A 27,377-nucleotide genomic window follows, 5' to 3' on the forward strand; every position below is an offset into this window, starting at 1 on the left:
GTGTTTACAAGTCCAAAACTCCTATTATGGGCTTGGTCAAATGAATAAAGCATAAATCAAGCCATAATTACCTACAAATAAGGGTTGACAAACGGAACAAAAAAGACAGTGGAAACATACACTGACTGTTTTTGTTCCATCACGTTAATAAATTCAGACAGAAATTTGAATACAAGCAACCTCTGACTCCCAAACTAAGACGACTGACTAACAAAACTAATGTCTCTTTCCTGACTCTAATCTCCACTAGGTTGGTGTTTAACAAAGCAAATGTAATGACTAACAGAAGTATCTTCCACAAAAAATCATAAAGCAAACAGGTTTTTTTTCCAATTGTTCCATTACATTGTGAATTCATACATCTTTCCTTACCATAGGAAGGTAGGAACAATAGAGAGGAAGAAAGTTTTGAATGGCTGTAAATTTTTAGTTTATAATCAAAACCACACTCAAGCATCTATGCTAATATATTATTTCATGTACTGGGAAAGAGTCTGTAATTTTAAATACAACATTGTATATTAAGAAAAAAACCTGAATACTGTTTGATTGATTCCAATTCAGTCTTTTTTTTTTTTCTTCTCTTTTTAGTTAAGTACTGTGAAAAAATAATTTTAAAAACTTGCCAACAATAAAAATGCTTTTACTAAGGCATTAAATCAGCAGTGTGGTAATACAGCTTTTATGTATAAACTTCATATGGTCATGCAAAGGGTTAAGCTATGTGATTTCAGGATAAAAGGTTTCCTGAGTTGACTATTATTCCTATGGTCTGCCAACAACTTTGCAATAAATGGAATGATTTTTATGGGAATGTGGTTATTCACAGCAAGACTACAGTTGGTGTCAGTATGAAAAATTCTTCTTTAGTAGATTCTCTCAGCAGGGATAACAGATCTGAAAGAAAGGCAAAAAGTAGTTACAGAGAACTCTGACTGGTGCTGGTGACAAATTATGTTTACAAAATGATGGGGTAACCCATTGAAAAAGAAGAAATCAGAACAACAGTAAATCAGAGTCTTGCTCCTCTAAGTACTGCTGTTCCAAAACAAGTTACTTGTGATTGTGTGTATCGTTTAATAGCTCCCATTTCTCTTGTCCATAAAGCAAGTGAGACTTCTAGGCTTTGAGTTGCAGGGGTGTGAAATAATGCTTCAGAAATCAGTAAAATTACTGCAAAGTTATACCATTGTCCTGGAGATAACATAAAATATTGGTAGGTATGAATTAAAATAATTCAGGAGAAAGGAGAAAATTTTTCTCCTTTGACTAGATTTTAATATTATAATTATTAGTTATGTTTATAATTTTTGTTATTTCTTAGTATCACTTGTCTTTTTTACTTCTTTATGTTTTTTTGAAATAATATTATTAGAAGGAAAGTGTGATGGAGAATGCATTAATATATTAATGAACTTAGTTGGTACTAACAGTTATTGCATTTAGGTTTGGTTTGTGATAAGCTTTCAGAATGCTTAAAAGATTAAACCATTGATTAAGTCTGCAGCACTGCCGTTAGAGCTGGTGTTATCTTCCATTTGAGATGAGGAGTAAAGTTACATAGAATTTCATGATTCTCCCCAAACCATACAGCAACTTTAAGGGGTTTAATTGTTCGATCATTCATAAAGAAAGTTGTTGGAGGATGGAGGGGTTTGTTACTATTTTGGTTGGGATTTTTTTTTTTTTAAGCAATAGGTAGCAGCTGTTTAAGAGGTAAACACGGCAGCTTTGAGTGCTTCCTGCTCTTTGTTTCTCTCATGCACAATTACCGCAGTTCTATTTAAAACATTTCATTTGCGAACTTGTCTCAGAGCATTGCAAGGCCTCGGTGTAGCATTATGGCATGAATTTCCTTTGTTGTGCTGGGATCACCAATGATGTACCAGCAAGGAAGAAAATCAACCTAGCTGTGCCAATGTCAGGGAAAAAAAAAAAAATTATCCAGTACAGAGCAACAGCGTTGTTGATAGGTGGAGGTTAACCTCTCTTGAGGTAAAGGGGTGGGTTTACTGACCCAAAAGTAAATATTGACTAAGATGATGCCAAAGAAAATACATTTCTTAAGAACATTACATTTCACATTCCACATTTCTCAAACCAGAAAAATAGCATGTGCATTCTTTAATATTCTAAGAAATATTTCTTCACTAGAAATATTTAAAAACCAATCTATGATAGAAATTCTTTTTGTTTGAAAATAGTTTTCAAAAGAGTGTGGTAGTTAAAGATGCAGCTGAAAGCAGAATCAGCTCTTGGTGATTGTTGAATGTAATCATTCATGTTGGTCATGTGAATCTTTATTGCTGGTAATACAAAAATTGAGAATATAACAGTCCAGCTTTTCATAAAGTGATGGGTTTTGCCAGATGACCTTCATTTAGCAATGAACAATGGGCAGAAGTTCATGTTCAGACCACTAGGTCTGGTTCTACTGCTGTGAGAAATAGCTGTTTTCCTTGAGGCACCTAATCTGATTTTGGCAGTTAGTCTGATTTGGCTGTGATCGGAGGATGGATCCTGGAAAGTCTTAGCGAACCTTTGGCCCTTTACTTCCTAATTGGTTAGCTGGATGTTGAATAAGAAACAACTGTAGTCACTTATTACAAAAACAGGCAGAAAGGACTGTAGAACATACTGAAAATAGATTTCTGGGCCATCAAACTCAAAAAAAGAAGCAATTACAGGAAAGGCTGTTGAATAAGCCTTATTCCTGGTGAGATGCAAGGGATGGTTTCAGGGAGAGGAAAACTTCGGACAGAGCTGGCTGAATTATCTCCTTTCCACCCCCAAATACCATAAGGATGGCAGCTGAACTAATCCCTGGTCACCCAGGGTAGAGTCATCCAGAGCCCTACAGAGGAGTATCTATTAGAAAATGCCTTTCCTCATTTGGCTGAAATAAGAGTGCACTTCCTCCTGATGTTTGTAATGTCTGTAACGGGAACCTCCCGACCGGACTGTGGCTAGGTATGCTTTATGAGGAGCCCGTGATTCAACTTCTGATAGTCCACCTTCAGCAACAGAGAGTTCTGGGAAGGCCGAATGTGATTATTCCAAAAGCTTCAGTAGAGGTTTTTTTTTACAGCACTACATTTATTTGTAGATGTAAACCTAATTTTTAAGGTACTTTAAGTCCTATGAAGAGTAGGAGAGTTCACTTTCTAACAAACCCGTCAGCAAATGTGGACTCCCTTCCAGCAGGCATCGCAGCAGTTATCTTGGCACATTCAGACTGAGACCCAAAGCCCATCTATTTGCATTTAGTTTTCTGCAGTAGCAATCCCGGAACAGCTCAGTTTCGCTGTAGGAAGGAAGGAAAGAAAGGAAAGGAAATACAAATCATGGTAAGGAGTTTTCCCTGATATGTATATGAGGGAATGACTGGAAATAGTTTCTCGTCTACGTGATACTACAACCATGGGTGACTTGCAGAAGGCTCATGAAGTTCCACTTCATGAATGTGGGACTACGTTACACCGCACATGTAGCTGTAGGTAAATGAACAGAAAAGCAAAGTCTTTATTCATAGGCAGAACTGTGGCTTTTGCTGGTGTGTGCAAAACCCAGCTAAAAGCTTTGACCCATCCGACATGCATGATGCCTGGCTGTTGTGGAATGTGCTGCTGTGGTTCATGAGTGTTAGAGCTATGAAAAATAGCAAATACCTCCTTAGCTTACTTGAGAAGATCATTTCTATAGGCGTATGCAACTTATTAACCACTTAACTTCTTTCATGTGGCCAGTGATGAGTACCTTCATACTAGGTGCCACTGAAAATAGACCCTATATGATTTCCTTTCTCAAGAAAACCAGATGGAGTGGTCTTTGCACACATACAGCTCAGCTGAAATACACAGGAGCCTACCAAGCTCGTAGCATCACTTCATCACTTTATTTACCTTCCTGTTGCTTCTCCCTTTCTCTAAATGTAAGGCTGTAAGGTGGCACAAAAACTCTTGCCTATCCAGCTGGCACTCCTAGAGCTCTGGCGAAGCAGATAGTCGTCCTCTGCTCCAGCTGGACAAGGCAGCAGTGCCTCAGCTCACTCCCTACTTCTGCCACTGAGCAGCGGCATAGGGGTCAGCATCTGCCCCACAACATTGAGGGGGGAAGAAAAGGAAGGAGAAAAATGCAAAGTGTTGTGCGAAGGTCTTCAGACTGCCCATAGGAGCAAAAGTTTTAGCTGTCTGTACTGGCAAGGTTAGCAGAGAGAATTTTAATCCCAGTCTTTGTCCCATTAGCAGATAATTACAAGGATGGGAGACTCGCTAGCCCAAAGCATTGTTACTTTCACTGAAACACGTGCATTTAGGAGTTGATCAACAGCACCAAGGCACAGCAAGTTTAAGTGAATTGGTTGCTCAGGACTGAAAGAGAGACCTTACATCTTTCTGTGAAAATTTCCATGTGAACCACAAAAGCACTCTCATTTCCTGAGATACGAGACATTGTTTTCAGGCTTTTATGGAAAAATCATTCTTTTCATCAGTTTAATTTTGCAATTGTTTAAAATTTAAATATATTTGAACAACCTGTAGTATATAGTTTCAATAAAATGTATATGTTCCTAAAAGTATACTTTCAAGTTAATACATTTGGGAATAATTCATGACATGCTGACCAGGTTCATGGCTTTTGTTACTCCTTTAAACACATTCATATTTTATTTTCACTGGCTTTCATTAGTCATAGAATTTTTTTCTTTTTACAAAAGTATATATCCGCAGATAACATGAATCATGTCGTAAAGAAGGTATTTACAATGTGAAGTGCTGAACTTTTAAAATAAAGTGAATTTGACATTTTGAACTTAACACTGTCCTTTCCAGGAGTGACACAGACTCTAAACAGATAAACTTGAGTCGTATTTAGCCGTTTCTATCTATGGGTGAAACTCTTTCTGACACCCTCCTCTTCCCTTCTCTTTTCCTGCAAAATATACAGAAATAGAATAACAAATTATTTTGTCAGAGTTGTAGCAAGAATTGATTGTTAGAGAGGCATTCCAAAACACTTCCCTGCATGAGATCATACATTACAGAAATAGAATAGTTTTATGTTTTATCTTGTCTGAACAACTGGAATGTAATGAGCATATTCGGAACGATAGGGAGTATCTCTGAACTGGAACCCGAGCAACAAATGTACATCTTAAAGCAAGCGAGAAAGCTCTGGGGTTTGGAGGACTGCACTTATTGTGATTGTCCTGAGCTCTGCTGACTCTCTGCTAGAAGTATGAATTTACATTTTGGTCTTCCTTTTCAATAGAAAGATTTCATTGTATCGAGTAATGTATACCGAGACGCTATCAGTTCTTGAAATATCTGCTTCATGACACCTAAGAGGTAGAGAGAACTAGCAAAATAGTTTTCTTTTGCTGTGGGAATGTAACTGTCATGTTACAGTTGCTATATAGATACTTCTCTAGGTCATGTTTTATTTTAAATTGGATTCTTCCAGTTACAAGGTGCAGCTGAAATGAAAATGTAAACCTTGATTTTAGCGTAGCTACTTCAGTAAACACAAGTTGCAGAATAAGATCTGTATTTATTTTGGAACAAACACTGTTTACTTTAGAGTATCGTATTTAATCCAAATGCACTTGTTCGTGTGAGCGAGCAAAATAGGATTTTAATCACTTTTTCTATTAGAAAAGAATGGTATCCATTGTGCTTTCTAAAAGGGTTACGTGTTCGGTGCGGGAAAGCACTCCTAAGTCATTGGCTCTGGAAATGAGTTTGTTAAATAATTTTAGTTCTTAGTCCTCAGTGTTTATAATAACTAATCATTTATATAGCTAATAGCGTTGTTTATTTTTTTGTTTTGACGTGCTATTTTAACACTAAAAGGTGGGGTTTGGGTTTTTGTTGTGATTTTTTTTTTTTTACACTATAAGCTTCTCTTTATAGTCTTAAGTTTAAAATGGGGGTGTTTTGAAAGCCTTCACAGCCTGATTTAATTCCTTGACTGTTCATCCACAAATTGTCAGACAGAATGAAGTGGATTTCAAGAACTCTCTTTGTTCTTCATATCCTGTGCCTGACCCACAGGTAATCTGCACCTTTTTTCTTCAGCGCCAAATAATTGTGGTGGGAAAGAAGAGAAAATGTTCGGGTCACAAAGTGCAGGCTAGACAGAGATGACAGGTCCTGCCAATTGAGTGCCAGTATTGAGAACCTGCGAACCGTAGTCTCTGCTTTTTCACATGGATTCGCGCTGTACGTTAACAGGCTCTCCGTGATGATGGGTTAGGAAGTTCAGCACTTCAGCCTTTATTGCCTCGGCTTGAAAGGAAGTGCAGAGGTTTTTGTATATTTAGCAAGTACAGTAGAGGAGCATTTGGCACAGACCATACACATACATATGGGATATAGGTGTGTTGTTCTATGTAATGTCAATTTTCTAACCTGTATGCATACTAGAGATTTTGCTATCCTTCTGGTCAAGTGAAAAACAGAGATTTACTTGGCAAGTTTAATGACTACTATTAAATAATGTTGGGATCCTTGCATGTTATTTTTCTAAAATTAGAATAGAGACTAGTTGGAGCAATCTGCTTTTATTTTGTAGGAAGATAATCACAGCTGTAAGTAAAAGGGTGTAGAAACCAACAGATTTATAAAGAAAAATAGTTATTCACAAACTAGCTTTGGAATATGCAATTGTTGCTTGGAAAAACATTCCTTGACAATCTGTAAGCCTATGTTTCCCAAAGAAGCATGTTGTGATGGCTTATAGAAGTGATGAGTATTTGTGGAGCAGATAATAATCTGAAAGGGTATATATCTTAAAGGGTATATATCTCATTTCTGGAAAAGACATAAACAGAGATACTGCTGTCATAAAAAGCTGCATAAAAACACAGCAGTGTACACTAGAGGATTTTTTTTTTAATTAAGTTTTTTTCAGATACATCACATTTATAAAAGATTGCAGCTTTAACTTGTTTTGCCAGATCTGTTCTCACATGTACATGACCAAATTTCTCTACTGTTCAGTAGGGAAAATGAAGCAGTGGATATAATTGCGTAATGACAGATATGAGAGGAACAGAGAATCTCAGCAATCATTTCCTGCGAGTTGGCCAGCTTCCAAGCTGTCTCAATGGGCACGCTGATGTAAAGACAAAATGAAAATAGCTTGTTCTGAAGGGTGGTTGTTGGGGTTTTTTTTTTTCCCCTCTCTCATTTGACTTTGCAGACTAAGGTATTGAAACAATTAGTTGACAGTGTGGTGTTAGTTTTCTCACGGTAAATTAAGAAGATTAACCAAATGCGGAAATGTATTTTAGCTATAATCAGCAGATTTGGGACTGTAATACTTCGGCATCCTCTGAGGTTATGTTCATAATATTATTCACGTTATTCTTTTTCATAATGTGCAAACTTGTCCAGAGTTATCTTACACTCAGTGTTTATTCAAAGGCAGCAGAATTATTAGATTTCTTTTTGTTAGTTTTGTAACACAGAAATGTAGATGATCAGCATGCTAGCCGTTACGTCACTCCACTTGGCATGTAGTATTGGCACAGATAAGAGGAACTCTTGTAACAGCCTTAATCTCTTTTTTTTATTATTATTAATTTTTCTACAGTAAATTGAGTAGTGAGGCATATTTTACATAATTATGGCAGAAGTGCACAACTTGACGGGTGGTAGCGAAGGAGCAAAGTAATGTAAATATTTGCAGAACATTTCTGCCATAACTTAATGCTTTGCATATGAATCTTTATAAAGATCCTAAGTTAGTTTAAAGGAATGATTCCAAAAGACTACGTAAGTCCAGGCATTTTAAGAGCTGTGAATGATGACTGTGGAGCATCTCTGGGAGTTTTTGGCTCATCATACAAAAACAGAAAAGAGAAGGAGGAAAAGTTAGCAGGAAGGAGTTAGCAAATGCTTTGGGAATGGAGGAGGGAGAAGACACAAGCTTTCCATGTACAAATCTTAAGCTAGACTCATCTAGTCATTCATTTTCGATTGTTGTTTTTCTTTGGCTTACTGCATTTCACTGGAGACATAGTTTCACTTAGCAAATGATTGCAGGCAGTTTTACGGAGCTCCTGCAAGCACGTATCTGCTGCTGCTTCAAGCCCCAAAGCAGAGCTGATGGAAGGGAACGTACAAACAAGTCTGAGTTACTCCGTGCAACATCTGTTGGTTTAATTGAGCTGCTGCAGGAGATTTGTTTCAAGCTAAGCTACCAGTTGTGGCACTGAAAGGTCTGAGGGACACAAACACATGGATCCGTGCAAGCCACCTGTGCGAGAGGACAGCGAAGGACAGCATGGACAGTAACTTCTTAAACTACTATAGGTAGATTTGCTAAGTTACACATGCTGATACTCCCATTTTCCCTTAGGCTAATTGGCAAGTCCACAGACAAACCCCAATATCGCCATTAACATCGTAGCTTTGAGCATGCTTTGAGCATGTTACTAATGTTTTATATCACCTATCTAGCGTCCTCCCTCATCCAAACTTGCATTTTAAAGGTATATAGGAAATGTCTCCCTTCTCTCCCTTGACAAGAGCTTTTGCTGGGGTGTCCCTCCTACAGGTTTTTAAAGCCTCCTGCATTTCACAGCTTGCTGTCTTTCGTGCTGCTGTTCCTGAACTGAAAAAACTTCCTCTCTCCCTTTGCAGAAGATGAATTTTCTCTCTGCCTTGAATTCTTTCTTAAAATGTAATTCTCCATGAAGCCTTTTGAACAAACCTCCCCAGCTTCCAGATGGCACTTACTTGATGTAGTTCTGGGGTGCTGCCTTGCACAGCTGCCAGGCTCGCACTTACTTGATGTAGTTCTGGGGGTGCTGCCTTGCACAGCTGCCAGGCTGTTGCCAGGAGGACCAGTCCCGCTCCCACCGCCCAGCCCCCCTCTCCTGCCGTTTCCCACAGCGGCCGTCAAGCTCGTGTGCTGATCGCACAGAAAACCAACCAAGAAAAAACAACCGCTCCAGGTTTCTGACCAACTTGCCCTATGATAGCTGGCCGCGGCTGCAAGGGATCTGCAGCAGAGATCTGAATCAGAGCAGTGTCGCTTCCCTAGTCTAAATTACCCTTTGCGAATACCTGCCCTATTCCGCGTCTGCCCCTCACACACAGAACATGCGTGCGGCACCATGAATAAGGTCTTTTAAAGTTTCTGTATGTTTTAGTAGCCCAAATCTCATTTTCAAATGAGAATTAAGCACTTGGGCAACAGTTTCATTAAAATCAGTGCAGTTTAGAAGACCTATGTGAGAATAGGGTTTAGACGCCCAAGATGCTTTGCCCTTCTGAAAGTATTATCCCTGAACTATGCCAAGTGCATTTTGCTTTCCAGGGATTGATCCCAAAGTGCAGAGCTGCATCTCAGCCTGTCTGACTGAAATCCAAACCTTCAGTGCAAACATGTCATCACTTGTAGTCCCTCATGAAGATTTCAAACTGGATACACTGAAGTTGCAAGGTCAACACCTTTAGGAGCAAAACACAGCTTGCTGCATAATCTTTATACATAATCCACAGGATATTTTGCTGCTTACTTGCCAATTCAGCCTATTTTAAAAGAGAATCCAACAATTTTAATGTTCTGCTTTGGAGCTGACTGCTAAACTGATTCTATCATAATAAAATACATCTGCATAAATAACATGTATTTATAGTGTTTCTGCAGGGACTTTCAATATTAAGTTTAGATACCACTTTGCCAGAGAAATTAGAGGGAGAATACTAGTACTGTATTTCCTATGAAGATTTTACAAAAGTGTCAAATATATGTGTAAAAGTTTGAAATGGTAAGCCTGCAAACAAACCAGTATTCTTTTTTTTCTGAATGGCTGTTTAGCTCTAAGTTGGCTCCAATCACAGAAGTTTTTTGGGGAAGTACTTGAGGATTTTGAGTCTTTGTATTTTTATTAAAATATATCTTTGCAAAAATGTACTGGTTGGAAACGCATACTTTATTTGTTGGTCAGTGTCAAACTTCATTTTAGCATATCCCTGATTATGGTGCATATTGAGTAAACCGCTATTTTAAAATGTTGAATGTGTGCGTGCTTGCTTATAACTAATCAGGGGACTGAACGGTGTCTCAGATAGTCTTTGCTCGTGAACAAAATGCTCCACACAAAGCAAGCAGGTGAAAACAAATACAAAGTGTTCTGAAGGAAGGTTGGACCAGATCAATTAATGGTAGGCAGGTAATCGGCTTCTTTGAAGAGGTGTTCCTAAATAACTTTACTGCTAGAAGAGCAATTGCTAAATGAGTGTTTTCCCTTCCCATGTTCAGGGGTTGAAAAATGCACCCATCACTCATTAGCCCAAAGTCCGAGTCAGCATGAAAAAATACCTGGCAGTCAAAGCTCACATTTAGCCTCAAAGCTGCGTCCTGCCACTCAACAGGAACAAAACAGTCGTGCACTGTTTGTGACCTTCCTTTACTTGTAACGTAGTGTCAATCACATTGGTCTTTAATCCTTTCCAAATTATAACATGTATCTGTTGTGCTTTAATTTTGCTTTATTCCCTTCCTGACTTGACTTTTTTCTTCTTTTATTCCTGACAAAAGAGGACACTATCTCTCTCCATTACATTCAGTATTTCACCTGAAATTTGTGATGTTCGTGACCTTTTCTTCACTTTGCTTACTTTCCTGACACTGTTTCTATACCTTTACCCCACCAATTTTTAGTCTCTGATTTCTTTTCTGGGTTTTTCTCTCCAAAATCCCTCTTTCTTTCGATACCATGATTTCTATTTCTAATGTATCATTTCAGTTCTCACTTTCTACCTACCAAGCAGATGGTTAGACAAAACAGGAGAATGTCTGTGATGTCCCAGGGCTTGTGATGGTCCCAAGACCTTGCAGCATAAATTAAAATTCCAAGTCCTCAGGTCCTCTCTAACTATGGGATCTAAGATGTAGTGGTGTCAACTTTCCTGCCTCTATCTTTTGCCCGAGAGAGCTGAATTTGGAAGTCTGTTGAGTTACTCCTTCTGTCAACCGCTCCTGTGAGAAGCTGATCTTCTACTCCTTCCTTTAGTTTTGCGGTTACTAAAAAAACTGTTTCTTTTTCCCAGATTTCTATTTTGAATCCTCTTCCCCAGCAGCTTGTTCCAGTTGTCATTCATAGTTTCCAAGCTGGGGGAGGAGGCTATTGGCTTGATAATTTTCACTGCTACATTGACAACTCAGCTTGAGTTTTCTGTCCACGAGAAGTCACTGAGCGGTGGAAGAGTAACTACAATGGGAAACTCACGGATTCAGGAGGGTGTCCCTTCATTAGCTTATGCTCAGTTCATATTTGAATCGTTAACTTCGTAGGCATTTGGATGGACAGTTTCTTTCAGTTTTAAACAAAAAAACTTAATTTCTGTGAATTTGATAACTTGCTGAAGAAGCTTCCGGCTTTTTTTTAGCCAAGTTGATTTTCAAAGCCTGGCAACATATGTTCACACTTGTAGTTTCAGCTGTGTCTGTACATCTAATACATTTTGTCTGCCTGAGGAGGAAATTCACTGTATGGTGGTTAAATATGAGCAAACGTAGTATTGTCTTTCCTGTACTGGTTGTTGCTCTTACCTCTCGCTCTAGCACAAGCTACCTATGCGTAAAATGCAAAAGAGTACGTATTACAGTAAGAATAAGTATATGTTGTACAAGTGCAAAAGACCACACCTTGTTCTTCAAAGCATTTGAAAAGTTTCTGAGGTATTTTTCTTAGACCTATGTTTTTAAAAATCTAGAATCCACAGCCATCATGTGAGGCCAAATAGACTTCTTCAGCTTTTTTCTTATCTGAGGTTGTTGACCTCAGGAGAGGAGGAGAAGGTTACAGGGTCAAAGTCTTTTCCTCCTTGGAGCTTGCTGCTTGCTGGGAGAGGGTTGGCTGGGTTTGAAAAGTTTCCGAGGTATTTTTCTTAGACCTATGTTTTTAAAAATCTAGAATCCACAGCCATCATGTGAGGCCAAATAGACTTCTTCAGCTTTTTTCTTATCTGAGGTTGTTGACCTCAGGAGAGGAGGAGAAGGTTACAGGGTCAAAGTCTTTTCCTCCTTGGAGCTTGCTGCTTGCTGGGAGAGGGTTGGCTGGAAAATAGATGTTTTAGAAAAAGGGTTGAGGGTCATGATTTTAATTCTGTTAGGGAACAGCTGGTTTGAGTTTCTTTCCACTTCTATCTTCCCTCCCTTCCTCACAAATCCATGGAGAGAGAAAAATTTGTTCAGAGGAAAGCAGTAACACAAAAATAAAGGATTGCAGTATTTTCATGTTTAAAATAGATCATGTTTGTTATAGGACTTCACATTAAGAGAAAGAAGAGGAAATTATTAAAATAATTGAAATCCATTATTGTTTCAAGCATTGAATTGAGATTGATCTAGAGTGCCAGAGGTTTGTTTTCCTACCAAAAATTAAATTGTTAATAGTAATGTTCTAATTTTTTTTGGCGGATAAACAATATGCATTACGATTTTTAATTGAGTGATGGACAAAGCTAATTATGCATGTGCCGTGTTAGTTTGCATACCAGTCACTGAAGAAAGATGGTTTGATTTGGCTATTTCTCTTCAGATTTTCTTCATCTTTGCATGCTGCTTTCATGCACTAAGACCAAACAGAGAGAAGGAAACTCACAACTCTCAAATGAATGGCAAACTAGGAACAGATTTTTCGTCTGCGCTCCTCTGAAACACTGGCCTCAGGCTGTGTTGGTGTGTGGCTCAACAGCAATCAGAGGTCATAATTTCATTGGCGGTTAGCATCAGGTTTAATTTTTCTAATATGTTACATTTACCAAAATGTCTGGTTTCAGTTACACTTATGCACTGACTGAATCAGCTTTGAGCAGCATGATGTTTTAAGGTACCTGAAAGGCTACAAGAACGTTTATGGAACACATATGCTAATTGTTTTTAACCACTTTCCTTTTTAAACACAAAAATGTGTTTTTGGAAAGCCATTTAACAGTAGTAGCTAATGATGGTGTGCATTTATTCTAAGAAATGAGCACAAGGAATAGGTAAAATAGTTGTTTTAACAAGACTGCCATCTACTGATTTCCACAATTAAAAATGTCCCTGATGAGTAGATTGTTCATAGTTTTTTATAGCTTTATTTTCGAGATTTGCAAGATCAAGAAAACTATAAAGTCTTTCTGTTGCCTTAGGAATGTGACCAGGTGCACATTGACGATGTGTCTTCAGACGACAACGGTCAAGATTTAAGGTACAAGAGAACTGAACAAGATAAAACGTTGCTTTGCAAGCTCCTTCCTGGGAAAGCAACGACCTGCTGTAACGCTTACAGTAGCCCGCTGTCTTTTTAGCTCTCTTAGCCTTTGCAACCCAGCAAAGTGAGTAGCTGGTGGTTGAATGTAGCCTGTTGCCTTTTGTTAATCTGGGGGGTTTCTTCTCTCTGGCTAGCACCTATAACTTCGGAACAGATGGCTTTCCCGCAGCCGCCACCAGTGCGAATTTGTGCCTCGCGACGGGGGTGCGCGGAGGAGTGGACTGGATGCGAAAATTGGCTTTCCGCTACAGACGAGTAAAAGAAATATACAATACCTACAAAAATAATGTTGGAGGCAAGTGACTCTGAAGTATATAACAAATATAGACAAGAAGTAGTAAAAAGGAAGAACTTTTGGGTTCTGTTCCTTTTTTAACGCGGTAGTGTTCAGTGAGCTGTTTAGTTTGCGGTGTCTCTGAGGTAATGAAAGCAAAGAAGGAAAATGACAGAACATTACTTAATTTCAGTGCAGACATGCCCTTATCTACTCCACAGGTCTTCTTGGTCCAGCAAAAAGAGAGCCTTGGTTACAACTAAGAGCAGAAATTGAAGCTTTGACGGACTCTTGGTTAACACTTGCACTGAAAGCACTCACCCTTATTCATTCAAGGTGAGTACGAAGAGTACGGGGTAGTTAGGAAACTTTCGGATGTCTGCTGATGATCTAGAAGAGGCTGCCTGGTCTGGTGGGCAAAATGCTGAACCTGGAGGACCTTCTTCTCATTCCTTGTTCTGGTCTGACCATGCCACTCTGTACCTTGCTCTCCTGTAAGGTGGAAAAAAACCCGCTTTCTTTGTAAGTGGCAATAATAATGGTGAGGGGTTCTGATGGGAGGGATAAGGTTTTCCTTGTTCTGTTTTGTTTTGTTAAAAAAAGGATGTTTGCATTTTCTCTTCCATAGGACAAATTGTGTGAACATTCTCGTAACAACTACTCAGCTAATTCCAGCTCTGGCGAAAGTCTTGTTGTATGGACTAGGGGTTGTATTTCCCATAGAGAATATTTACAGTGCAACTAAAATAGGTGAGCTATTTTTATAATGTTGTGATACATTTGAAGCTGTAATTCTAAATAAAAAGACATTGTAGTCTATATTTATTTCTTACATGCATTCACTGTAGCAAATATAGAGATTCGTAATACCTGATCTCATGAAACACTTTTCATGCTAAAGCATCCTAAAAGTGCTTTTCCAACGTTTGTCATGATCCAGCACAGAAAGCTTCATATAGCTCTATTAACACAGCTGCAGCCTCTGTGAGGAGGAAATATAATTGCTTTTTTGTCATCATTTCTCAAAACTGTGAGGCTATGTAGCAGTTGAGAAGGCTTTTTAGTAGGCTGTGAGTACAGAATGCTGACGTCTCCCCAGATTAGCAGAAGAAATTCTGTAAAGGTAAGCCTTGGCTGCATTTGTTTTCATGGGCTCTGGAGCAAATTTTGGTAAACAGTTTACCAGAAGCAAGAATGTTTTGCTGCAGAATGTAATTATTTAAGTTCATTCATACTGACTGTAATAAGCTTCAGCCGGGCAAATGTTTATTTCTGTTTTCTGGTTCAATATAAAAGATATTATTCTGAGTATGTACTTCTACATAGGACCAGATGGCAACGGTGCTTGTAGTTTTTAATGTGATTATGACATATCTGTTCTGTCTCAGATTCCCTCAAAATTCTGGGCTACATGAAAACATTTTTCATGTGTTCTTAAGTATCTATAATACAGGAAGCTCAAATGGCCAAGAAAAAATGGTGGGTTAGTTTTGTTTGGTTTTGTTTTTTAAAGAAAACTTGGTTGAGAGTTTTACGTAGAAATTTGAAAGCACTACCATAAAAGATGTAAAGCTGTTTTCTGGATAGAAATGTTATGGTACCGTCTGTCAAAACTTTAAAGTAAATTAAAACTTTGTATTATAATACTTTAAATACACATTTTAATTAAAACATATTTTAATAGATATTCACTTGTGACTTCACGTACACAGGACAGAAGGGTATTTTTGGAAAACTGCATTCAGTCACTGAGTGTCACAGGAAATCATGAGATTTTTGTAACATGACACGATTCATAATTTTCAAGCACGGTTTCAACCTAGTTAGTGTTGGAGGTTTCTTATGGCTGGCGCTACTGTTAAAGGGTGTCATTGAGTAGTTTGGCTTCTCTGCTGGCTAGAAACCTTTTTTTTAATTTCCAACCTGTTTGTCCTCACGCTGGTATTGTTCTGTAGCTGAAATAACTATTTTGAAAAGCACGATTTTTCCCGTTGGTTGCTGTAGACACACAGGTAAGCATGTACCATGCCCAAATTGAAATGATCTTTCAGAACGGGGACATTTGAGAAAACTCAACTGTAGGCATTCTTTCTGGCTTCCCAGTACCTGAAGCTTCCCAGTATCAGTACCTCCGTGTAGGACTGGAGCACTGGGATCACGTCCCTAGGTCTGTGCAGTGAAGTAATGAGCCACGTTAATGGATCCCAGTGCAGGATCAAGGACCTTGCCCATGTATTGGATTACAGGCATTTAAATCTAAATCTTTTGGGCAACCTTCTAAGTCAGGATACTACTGTTTCAGGAGCTGTGATTAATCTTGTCACAGGTTGTGGAGAAAAAGCTAGAATTTCAACTCAGATTCAATCAATTTGCTCAGTTCAGGATACTGGCTGGAAACAACCGGTAGAAAATTCTCCTGGTAGGGAAATTCCTCCCGAAACCTGTCTCAGATTAGGGAAGGAGACAAGAAAGGTGATATTGCGGACCTCTCGTCCGCTATGTCTACTGTGGCGTGTGTACTGAAGGACCTCACGGAGCAGATTTTAAGGTTGCCTGTCAGCTGCTGTGGCAGGAGTAAAGCTGCAGTCGGCCTTGATACGCCATTCTGCGGGAGAGGCTCTTCTCTCCCAGTAGTTCTAATTATGTATTCAAAGTGTTGGGGAGATCTGGGCTAAAAAGTGATTTATTTGATGTCATCCCATCGCCACCTATCCTGAATGGTCTGATCTTTTTCTTTCAGGAAAGGAAAGTTGTTTTGAGCGAATAATTCAAAGATTTGGAAGAAAAGTAGTGTATGTTGTTATAGGGGATGGTGTCGAAGAAGAACAAGGCGCAAAAAAGGTAATGGCCCTTTTTCAGTGCGGGTTGATTTCAAGAGTCTGAAAGCAGAATTGTCTTTTCTTCAACGTGGGACAGCATGCATTGACATTTGGGTTTTGTATCTTTGCTTTATGAAATACGTTTTGACCATATCTATTAGAAAGCTGCATAAAACTGTAGGTAATAATGTGCCCTGCTGTTCTCCAAAAGACACATTAAGCTAGCTATGTATGTTTGATGTATTTCAAAAAGGAGCCAGAAAATGGACCCTGGCTTCTGCGCCAAGAACTAATAGTTCTGTTTTCATTGGCATCCCAAAATACCACATAGGATGTTATGAATATAAGCAAAAAATGGCAATTCTTGCTGATCAAAGGTAGTGTGCTGTTTGACTATATGAAATACATATATGTCACACCTTGAAAAGGTATGTTGGACTGGAGTAGGCATACATAAATTTCAGTTTTCTTGTGCGTCCATAATTTGGATTCTGCATTCAGGTAACTACTTACGGTTTGTCCTGCATTCATAACCTCAGTTAACTGAGCAGAGGATACTATTTGACTATGTCTTTATTATTTTTTGCTTTCCTTTGGGAAGAAGGGAAAAATTCGCTTTTTTTCCCCCCCAGTGTGGAGTAAGCTCCATAAAAAGCAATACTTCCCACTGACAAATAATAGGCAGTATTCCTAGCCTTGCTATTCTGCCTAAGTACAGCAGATACAGAGCCTTTGCTTGGAGGAATGAGGCATAATATTGGCTATTTGAACAATAGGAGATCGAGTAGGAGAACGGGCATTTCTGTTCTTGCTTCCTTTTACAGGTAAATTGCTTTTACACAGCTGCTTTTTTACCACGAAACTCTCTGTGGTGCTTCTATATCTGTTTCCACTGTAACTTTCTAAATTGGAGAAGTGAAACTAATTAGTCCACATGGCGTTTTAACAACCATTGACTGGTTTTGCTTCATGAAATCCGGGTTTTGTGCCCCCGAAGCGTTGCGGATAGGTTCCCAGCTCGTCCCAGCGCTTCGCAGAGTCTCAGTTTCATATATCCCTTTGGCGGACTGACGGGAACGGTTTGCTTCTTTCTCCTTTAGAAATGCCTTTCATCTTTGCGGAGAAATGTTTTCCCGCTGTAAATGATTACATTTTAAAAGCTGCATTTAAGATCAGGGGAAAAAAAAAAAAATCTTCTCTTTGTTCCTTTTCTGTTGCTTGGTGAAATAGTGTTGTATATGATAATGGCAGGAGTAGTCCTTTCGGTAACATTATCTAATTCAATGATTTTTTCAACAGGAAACATGATTCAGAAAAACGTAAGAAAAAGCCTTTCCAGTCGCTAAGAGGAGTAGCAGTATAGAAAGTTCCTTTGTGCCATTACTTCTGTGTATTCTTTCTCGGTGGAAGGAATTTTCGGATTCAAAGCATGTTAGATGCTCTGGATTAAATTATCTGCTGCAGCAATGCCAGAGAAGTCAATAAGTAGACCAGCAGCCCTGCCTTTCTGCAGAAACTATTAATTTGATTAAGGAAAATGCTTCTGTGATTCTTGTCCTGCTTCTTACTCCACCGAAAAAGAAGTCACCATTTCACACTGTGAAAGTAGGATTTGCCTTTTAAGTTTTGGCCCTCGCATCCTGCAAGAGCAAGAACCACACAGTGCCTTGCGGTACGAGGAGCTGCTCCCAACTCAGGTGATGCCTTTTTGGTTATCTGCTCCTCAGGTTGTTTTTAGGGTTATTAGGAGGAGTGAGCACGGGAATGCACCTTAGTGTATACTGTGCTTCAGTTTAAAGACGTGTGCCCTGTCTAAGGAGTAAATGGTATCGCTGTATTGGAAAACAGTAAAAGCCTAGACCACCTCTGGAGAGTGTGCAAACAAAACAGGAGAAGATTTACCCCCACAAAAACACCCAAAGCCCGTCAATCCAAAGTGGCATAACTGTCCCATGATGCACCCCATTGCCTTGCTTATCCTCTGAACCTTGTTAGCGGGTTCCTTCCTACCTTCCTTCCCATCAGCACATTGGGTTTTGTGATATTCTCAGGGCAGGGACAGCTTTTGTGTTATCCCTTTTCACAGCACTTTGCTGAAGAGGTTTGGCCTGTGGTGAAGTCTTTAGTATATGTACGTTTCTTTACACTACTTAGAGCGTAAACAGTACACCCTTCTTTAAATAGCACTTCATTGATTACATGTAAACTATAATGAGTGTTTTTAAGTAGGCATATAAAATCAAACCTACTTAGTTTGAGAGATTTTTTATTCTGTGTTTGTTTAGTGAAAAGAGCTGAACTTCCAGCTTAGGAGGTAAGAAAGTTAAGGTTTATTATTAAAAATAATTTACCAAAAATTTATCAATTGCTTCATCATAAAACAAGATTTTCATTTATGTCCTTCATTCATGGAAAATCCTGAGTCAATACAACAATAGAAAAAATAAAGGACACATTTAAAATCTTTTTATTATTGTCATTATTGTAAAAATTCAATAATAGAATCTTTTTAATACCGTTTAAAAGATCATTGCTCTTTTGAGAAACATTTTTAGGATAGACTTTTTTCATAAAATGCCTCTTTTGATTGATGAAAATAAATACAATACACTGAGGAAACCACACGCTCTTACGTTTCACGTAACACGGGACAAGCCATGGTATCAACACCTTTGTTTAGCTGTCGCTTCCGGCAAAATATTTTGTAAGACAATTAAAATTCTCGGGACGTTTGCGCTGCAGACTGGGGAACAATCGTACCCTTCTGGATCAGTTCAGCACACAGCCAGGGTGGCTGTAATGCCAGGGTTCACGTGGAGGTTGCTACCTTCGGATCAGCTTCCCCGGGAAAAGAGGGAGAGGAGGGGAGAGAGAAACCGGTGTGAGAGCCGAGGGGTGCTGGGGATGGCTGCCGGCATCGGTGCGGGGGCCGTGTGGGGCAGAGCCGCCGCATCCGAGTGCCGCCGCGGTGACACAGCTATTCGCAGAATAAGTGTCTGGGGTTTTCTGCCAGAGACTCCATTGTCATGGCATTTTGTTTTGCTTTGCTTTGTTTTGTTTTGTGTTTTGTTTTTTTTTGTTTTGTTTAGTTGTGTTGTGTTTTGTTTTGTTGTGTTTTGTTTTGTTTTGTGTTTTGGTTTTTTTTGTTTTGTTTAGTTGTGTTTTGTTTTGTTGTGTTTTGTTTTGTTTGAACTCATCTTTTGCCTTTGCCTTTGGAGACACAGTTGGGAAATACTCGTAAGGCAGAAAAAAACCCAACTCCTGAGTTTTTCTACTTAGGAGAATCCTCCCAAGGATTTCTAATTTGCGAGAGGAGACAAAGGAGGAGGCTCTCTGTGCTGAGGAGCTGGATTTTACATCAGGTGATTCGGGAGAGCCTGGGCAAATTGGCTTCTCTCTTTGTCTCCAAAATGGTCATGCTGCCTCGGAGGGAAATTGGGAGGAAAAATCATAAATCTTTGTGGAGCAATAAATAGAATATAAATGGGTATCCAATATGCCACTGCTTTTAAGCTCGCAGTCACACTGTGCTGGTCAGGTTTGGGGTAGGAAGTAAAGACGACTGCTTAGCAAATCTGGCAGGAACACAACAAAAATACTGTGAAAGATGGCAGAAACTGATGAGTTTTCTATTCAAATCCGTCACAAATCTCAGGAGTAAGATTTTTGTATAAATATGTATTCATTTAAGGGCAGGAGGATAGTCTGCACTTCTCGGTGTTGCCATCAAAAAATGGCTTTGTTTTGCACGTGTATTAATAGAAACACTTTATTTTGTTGAATAAAATAGTTGAATTGCTTCTATTTCAGAAATAAAATATCTTAATATTTTAGGTTATTTAATAATATTATAAGTATTAGATTTACTAAATTAATAGTTTCATTTTTCCTGCTTTTTACACCAAAACCAAATTCAAACTTTTGCCACCATATTTCATTTCAAAATGTCATCAAAATTAAATCATTAACAAGTTCATGAATGTATTTATTACCAAGTATCATCTACAAAACAATTCATGTTTTTTAAAAGACAAAAGCTTCATATGTACTTGGAAGATATTGAAATAGTACACAAAATCATTGTTTTACCAACAGTCTAGATGTATATCCCTCCAATATGCAGTAAGCTTTCTTATAGTTTTATTAGATACTAATGCATCCAGTTACACCGCCTATTTATTAGCGGTTAGCATTTGTCATCCATTCTCCCACAGCAGCAAATGAGACATTAGCATTTTTCAGTGTGCTCAGAATAGAAGACACGTGTTGTACATGACATGTGTGCTAGGTGTTGGCAGGGATGGCTTTCTAAAGGCAATGTTTAGTAAATATATATACAAAGAAACTCTTGCCCGGTCATTCGGTAAGAAAAAATGCACTTCTGTCTCATGGGTGTGTTGCCACTTTTGACAGGGCTGAATAGTTGTGGATAAATGGGGCATGTTAATACAGGAATAATGTATAAGGTTTTGTATGATAATTTTGTTACTTTAAATGTTTTAGTTCTGTACAATCATTTGTTATCTTAGATAAGGTGAAAATTACTATGTATGCCCCGTGAACACCCATGCGTGTATATGGACGTGTGTGTGAGACTGTATAGACATACACAAACATATACATATAGATATATATAGATCTGTATCGGGTTTGTTTCCCCTCCTCTTAGCTATGAAGGCTGCGCCGTAGGGTCAGACTGATAGAGATCTGAATCGGCTGCGTTCGGCCGTGCAGAGAGCGCCAGTGCAGATTCCAGACCCGTGCAGCCGCTGCGTTCCTGGCGTGCTTTATTTCTTGGGAGTGTGCTGCTGGTCTTTTGACCTATATGCAGGAGAACTGAAAATAATTATAATTCTGAGGTTTACACAACCTCTTTGTTTTCATGGGAGTCTCCAGAATCATTCCATACCTCACTCCTGTAACTACATGGGGTAAATGGAGGTATACTCCTTTCACAGACAGACATAAATAAAGCGGGGGACACTTAAGTGAATTTGAAATAGACAGATATAGCCAAAATAATGACCACTTAAAGTTTTGGTTTAAAATCTGACCATAAACAGCTGAGGGTAATCCAAAACTTGATATTGCATATGGGCATCTAGCAAGAATCACTGTGATTTGATTTAACAGAAGCTAAACCTTCTGTTAAATCAATCAGGATCTTTAACTGCCCTAGCTGCCTGGTGTGTGTATGCTCTGTGATGCTGAGGTTGTTACTAGGGAAGCAGTATAATGCTGGAGCTGCATGAAGTGGGAGCTGGAAGCCAAGAATTTATTACTACAATTCTCCCTATTCATTAGTGTGCTATATGACCTTGGAGGGCGTCCATGTCATTGACTCTTGGCTTCTGCAGAGACACTATGCAAAGGCAGGTGTCCACCAAACTCTTTGCCACGCCACATCTTAGGTCTGCTATTTATACCTCCCTGACCTGGTGGTTGAGGCAGAGCTGGTGCCAAGCTGACTAAGAGAAGCTGGGAGCTCTGGCTGGCTGGCAGGGAGAACAGGTAGGTCCTACCTGGCAGGGGGCTTGTGAGAGAAGAGGGAAACTGCAGCCGCGCACGAAAGGGAGGCAGCACTGCTGAGCACTGCCGGCCAAGTGCAGTCGGCTGGCAAACACTGCACGGACCTGCTGCAAGCACAAACCTGTGCCCGTTTGTCCTTGATGTAGTACCCCTGTCAGATGTTACAAATTCTGCCAGGAAGATCTCGCAACCTAAATAAGAGATAGGTGCACAGAAGCTTTTGAGGAGTCCGGAGAACAGCATGATTAGGAATTTTTATTTCGTTTTGCTCTTGCTGGTTCATTTCCTGAACATGGTGCAAGAAATTAATCTTTAGGAAAGATTTGAGTTGGAAAGGAGCAGGGTCTGGCCTGACAGAGCGCAGAGGATAGAATATCTGTATAATGTAACAGGGAAGACACTGGGATGTGGAGTTGTAACTGAGTGAGCTAATTGCATCTAGTTTCTGTTGCTGGTGGAGCATAGAGACAGTACAATGGAAATCTAGATTGAAGATGTAGAAATAGTAGGTGTCATAGTCAGTGTTTAACACTTCCTTCTTAAGGAAAGGATTAATCTGTAAAAGTGTTTTGGAAATATCATAAGCATTTTTTCCAACAACATCTCAATTGTCTCTGAATTATTTTGTTTGTTTTGTTCTCTCCATAAGCAGCTATCTGTCGCACATGCGTTTATCTTCAAGCTGAGATTTAGTCAGCTGTTTCTGAAGGCTTTGTAACAATCTAGAGTAAAGCAAAGCAGAACAGAAACTCTTCCAATGGTGCTTCCTTGTGGGTCATTATATTTTCTTCCTGAAGAAATTTCTTTGCTGTAAAAGCTAGGCATACTCTGACTGTGGACATCTATTGATGCATCCATATTACATTTTAATTCAAATCAGGAGTGTCATATCGAAGCAGACCTTCCAGTCATTCCCCCTCACTATGCTTTGGTTAACATCCTGGACTGGCTTTAGGGGGAAAAAACCAAAACCCAACAGATTTCTTTTGGATAGAACTAAAGAACAATACATTGTCCAGGTGCTCACCAAATGCTCTCTAACTGCTAATGTGCACTTTATCCATAATGGCAGACTAGAGCTATTCTGAAGTGAAAACCCTGAAACACGGGCAGCGGGTGCTCAGCGCCACCTCCTTCACTCCGCAGCCCCTCTAACTGTGCAAGTCTACTTGCTAACACTTGTCCTTCATTGGGTGTCCATTTTCCAGATTCCTTACAGTGCTCCTTTGCTGATCATGTACACCTCTTTAGTCTTGCTTATTAATATTAATTAATTTAGTATTATCTTCTCTGACTCTTGCAAGAGCAACAGTTGATTGTTCCTTAACAGTGGCCATTTGACTTCAGAGAGACTTGCCGCTACTTACATGGTTACGTTTCTTTTAAAAATCTCTGCTTTATTCTATAAATTCAATCCAATTCATCATGACTTCATTATCTGGATTGAAGCAGCATTCGTCTAAAAACAATAATTATTTATACACTGAGAGACAGATGTTTACCTGAGCTTCTAAAGACAAATTTATGATAGGCTCTGTGCTAAGGAGTTTGCCTTCTGAGGTAGGTATAAGGTAAAATTACAGGGCTTACAGTAAACATGCAGCTGGAAACAGAGTTTCACGCTGTTTTCAAAATTGTTCTCTAACTTAAAATTTGAGGAGAAGACCTGAAATGAAAGGAGGAGGTCAGCGTAGAAGTGATAATCAGAAGAGATGGAGTTTCGCCACTGATTTCAGTAGAATTAGGAATTTACTCAGGAAGTGCTGAAGGAGGATGAAGAAAGCCTCTCTGAGAAGTTGTAGATAAAATGCTTGGGGAACTCAGAAGCTATTGTGATAATAAATTGCTTGTGGTTTGCCTCCTAAAGATGCCAGGACACAAGCTGACCCAGTGAAAAGGTGAACATGATCATGTTAGCCTTCAGAACATTGTTGAATTGAAACTGTTTTCCCATGGGATTTACAGAATATCTTCCTGACGAAAGCTGATGGTTATCTTTTCTTTTTATTTATGCAAAAGTTCTTGCTGACACTGTAATCCCTGGTTTAGCGTATAAAGATAGTTCTTAATCAGATTTTTACCTTTCATGGATGAGGTAATGTGTGCATTTTCCTGGTATTTGTGTTTTTGGTTTATTCAGGTTCTTTGCAAACGTATTTGTGCTCCAGACAGATTTTATTACAGCTAATAGGAAAAAAATACGTATTTATCTTAAAATTGTCCCATATGGAAAAGATGTTTTAAGATCAGTGCTAACAATGAGTGATGTTATACAAACCACTGGGATAAAATTCCTTTCAAAGTGATGTGAGCAACACATGAGCTATTCTGAATCGCCATGGCTGTGTTCTTAACTCACCTGCCAGGGATAGTTCCACAAGTAACAAACACCTTTTGATAGTAAATAAAATTTTTACTTCCTTGATTTTTTTTTTTTTTAAATCAAGTTCTGCTCCCTTCCCCAAACTACCCACATGCTTCATGTATAGGTTATTTTTCTTATTTTTTTTCTAGAAATAATATTTTCTTCTGCAACGTGCTGAAATCTGTTTTTCTTATAAAGAGATGAGAAACCCCTCCCTTGCTTATGATCTCCTGACACGTTTGCTGTTGTTCCTGTTGGTAAATAGATTTGCTGGTAAATGAGAATTTATGCTGAGGGGGTGGATCAGAGAAACCAGAGATAATTGTGAAGGGCTTGAGGTTTTAAGAGCTCTTTTTCTCTCCTCGCAGTGTTCCCTTATCCTTGCGAAAGACAATGGGTGGGTCTAAATACCAGAATGCTTGGGGTTATTTTTACATGTTGTCTGTGCTGTTCACAGCATGCTATGCCATTTTGGAGGATCTCGAGCCACTCTGACCTTATGGCCCTTCACCATGCCTTGGAACTGGAGTACTTGTAGCAGCTCAGCAGCACTTTGAAACCCCAGAGCCTCCTTCTGCCCGTGGACGGGATGCCTGTGTCTTGTGTCAGCATTGGACTACAGAACTTTGTGATTTCAACATGTTGACGTACAGCTGCAATTGGTCTTAACCCTTGCCCTTTCAGTAAACGGAGGAGCATGTCTTTTTCTTCAGAACAGCTGTTGACTCTGGTACTGCGAGTCCAACGAAAATAAGCCATGCAAATGTTTGAGCAACTCATCTTTACCGTATTTGCTACCAAAAAGAAATAGAGAAGGAAAAAAAAAAAAAAGGAAATAAAAGGTTCATACCTGTGAAGAATAAAAAGGACCTGCAAATGCTTTGTAGTTTTTAGACTCTTCAATGTGACACACACCGTTTCTTCAACACAGCAAACTTGATTGCACAATGAAGACTGAGATTTTTCAAAATACCAGTGGAGTAATTTTCTTGTAAAGAAGGTTTACTTTTTGGTTTCTCATACCCAGGGTACTCTGTACATCTTTACTTATTTATGAACAGACTATATTTTGACATCATATAACTGAAGATATGTATAATAGGATTAAAGGCTATTATAAGCCTTTGCCTTATGGTACAGCAACTACTTTTGATTTTAGCACATTACAGAGTAGTTTAAAATATGTCTAATTTAAACTAATAGGTACATCACTGAGACAATCATGTACAGGAAGAATTTTTTGTGTAAATTTGTAATAATGAATGATTCTTTTACATATTGTTAAGGTAAATGCTATTGAAAGATAGTAATGCCTTGTTGGTGAAGAATGAGGCCACGTGTGCACAAACTGTTGTGCAGTGCCTTATCAATGCGTTGGATATAAATATGTAGATAATGGATTTTTTTTTTTAGATAAATTTGTCTAGACCAAAAGCATGGATGTCAAGTGTCAATAAGAATTGGGTTTTGTTCTTCTCAGCTGTTTCTCTACCTTTTTCTTCTCTCACCTGCTCTGATTATGAAAAGATTGATTGCTTTCCCCCCACGAAGGAAATACAGATAAAACACAACTGAAGAGGAGTCCTTTGCTGTCTTCTGTTTCCTCTTTTAAAGTTAACATATTAACCCTTTTTGAAAGTATTGAAAAATGAATTAGCAGATTCATTCCATAAAGAAATAGAGAGAGAGCACAAATATATTTTAAGACATGACTTAAACTGGAATCTTGGTTCCAAATAGCTTTTGTCTCGTCCAAAAACGAAGGAAACTATCACCATCATTATTTTTAGAAATTAGAAATGGGAATATTTTAGAGAAATTGAACAAGAATACTCATACACATTTAAGTTTTTTAGTCCTCTTCCACCAGGAGTCAGATTTTCCTAAGATATAACATCCATTGCCGGCAATGGAAATACTGAAATAGTTATCGCCAAGGAGTTAAAATTTGCTTTTGTCTATACCCATTTACAGGACAAACCTAGACTGTGTCTGTCTGTGACTTGTGACTTCTCTAATCTTGAAGGCCATGAGCTACTTGGTCAGATAAACTGTTAGTCTGACTTTTCGGCTTGAATTGTACCAATTCCCTTTACCCGATTTAAATCTCTTCATTAAAAAGAAGCCTCGCTTTATTGGTTCGTTCTCCAGCTTTTCTTCTTGTTTTCTTTTGCTAAAAACACCAGCCTTGAAACAGCTACCTGCAAAGCTACAAAGCACCAGTGTAGCTACACAACAACACCCTTCTCTATTGGAGGAGTCATATTGCTGCTAGAATTCAATGTTTGTGGATTGCTTTATTACCAACAGAGAGGTTTTTATCCTACCAAGACTTGCACATGTGCTTTACTTTACCCAGTATGAGTGCTGGAATTCATGCAGTACTCACATACGTACATAAAGCACGTTGCGGGTAGTTTTTTAGAATTGAGACTATAATTAGCCTTTTTTTTTCCTCAAGCAAAGTAGACAGTGATGGGGGGTTGGTTGTCTTTTTTTTTTTTTTTTTTTTTTTTTTTTTTTCTCTTTTTTCAATTTTTAGTCGCTCGCGGACTGAAAAAAACAAACAGTTTATCTGGGCCTTATTGTACAAAAAGTGTGTTGTGTCCACAATTGTGTACAGAATTTTTCTTCATTAATTTTGTTTTAAATTAATAAAATTGATTTGTGAACGTATTAAACAATTGTCTTGTATGGAAGTCTGTGATGTTTCTGCCTTCTAGGTCGGGAACGAGGAGACATCTGTCATCTCTTTGCTGTCACAAGGCAGAAGTTGTTCACCTGCTTGTGCCCAGCTGAGACGTTAAAAGAGGACAAAAAATATTTGCATCTAGTTTACAAAAGGCTCAGTTAGATGGGCAGCAGTTGTTTTGCTTAGCAGGAGCTAGAGGAGGTCAGTGCAGAATAGGGACTTGGTGCATGGTGTCCTGGAAATGCGTGCCTAAGTGACTCATAGAAGTAAACGCCTGAACGTTAGGCACCGCGGTGCCTCTGAATGTCATCTGAAGCAATCCATGTGCTGAATGGGTGAGTCCCGTTGTTCAGACGTCTTGCTCAGGGCTACAGCAAGTCCCCCATCCTCTGAGGATCTACAGGTCTCTGGGAATTCAGGAC

The 27,377-nt window shown here is 38.9% G+C and overlaps 1 protein-coding gene across 10 annotated transcripts in view; it reads left to right on the forward strand.

The window, feature by feature from the left end:
• The window catches only part of EYA1 (EYA transcriptional coactivator and phosphatase 1), a 157,991-nt gene extending 131,054 nt beyond the window's left edge, over window positions 1-26,937 (forward strand). For all 10 annotated transcript variants that reach the window (XM_009272652.2, XM_009272657.2, XM_009272659.2 and 7 more), the window contains 6 exons: window positions 13,155-13,213; window positions 13,411-13,571; window positions 13,772-13,886; window positions 14,179-14,300; window positions 16,291-16,391; window positions 24,721-26,937. In XM_009272652.2, coding sequence (XP_009270927.1) covers window positions 13,155-13,213; window positions 13,411-13,571; window positions 13,772-13,886; window positions 14,179-14,300; window positions 16,291-16,391; window positions 24,721-24,801 — 639 coding nt within the window. In that variant the 3' untranslated portion in view covers window positions 24,802-26,937. The remainder of the gene's footprint in view (window positions 1-13,154; window positions 13,214-13,410; window positions 13,572-13,771; window positions 13,887-14,178; window positions 14,301-16,290; window positions 16,392-24,720) is intronic.
• Window positions 26,938-27,377: the final 440 nt, after the last annotated feature.

This window comes from Aptenodytes forsteri, unplaced genomic scaffold (genome assembly GCF_000699145.1).
Source record: "Aptenodytes forsteri isolate BGI_AS27 unplaced genomic scaffold, ASM69914v1 Scaffold62, whole genome shotgun sequence".
NCBI lineage: Eukaryota > Metazoa > Chordata > Aves > Sphenisciformes > Spheniscidae > Aptenodytes > Aptenodytes forsteri.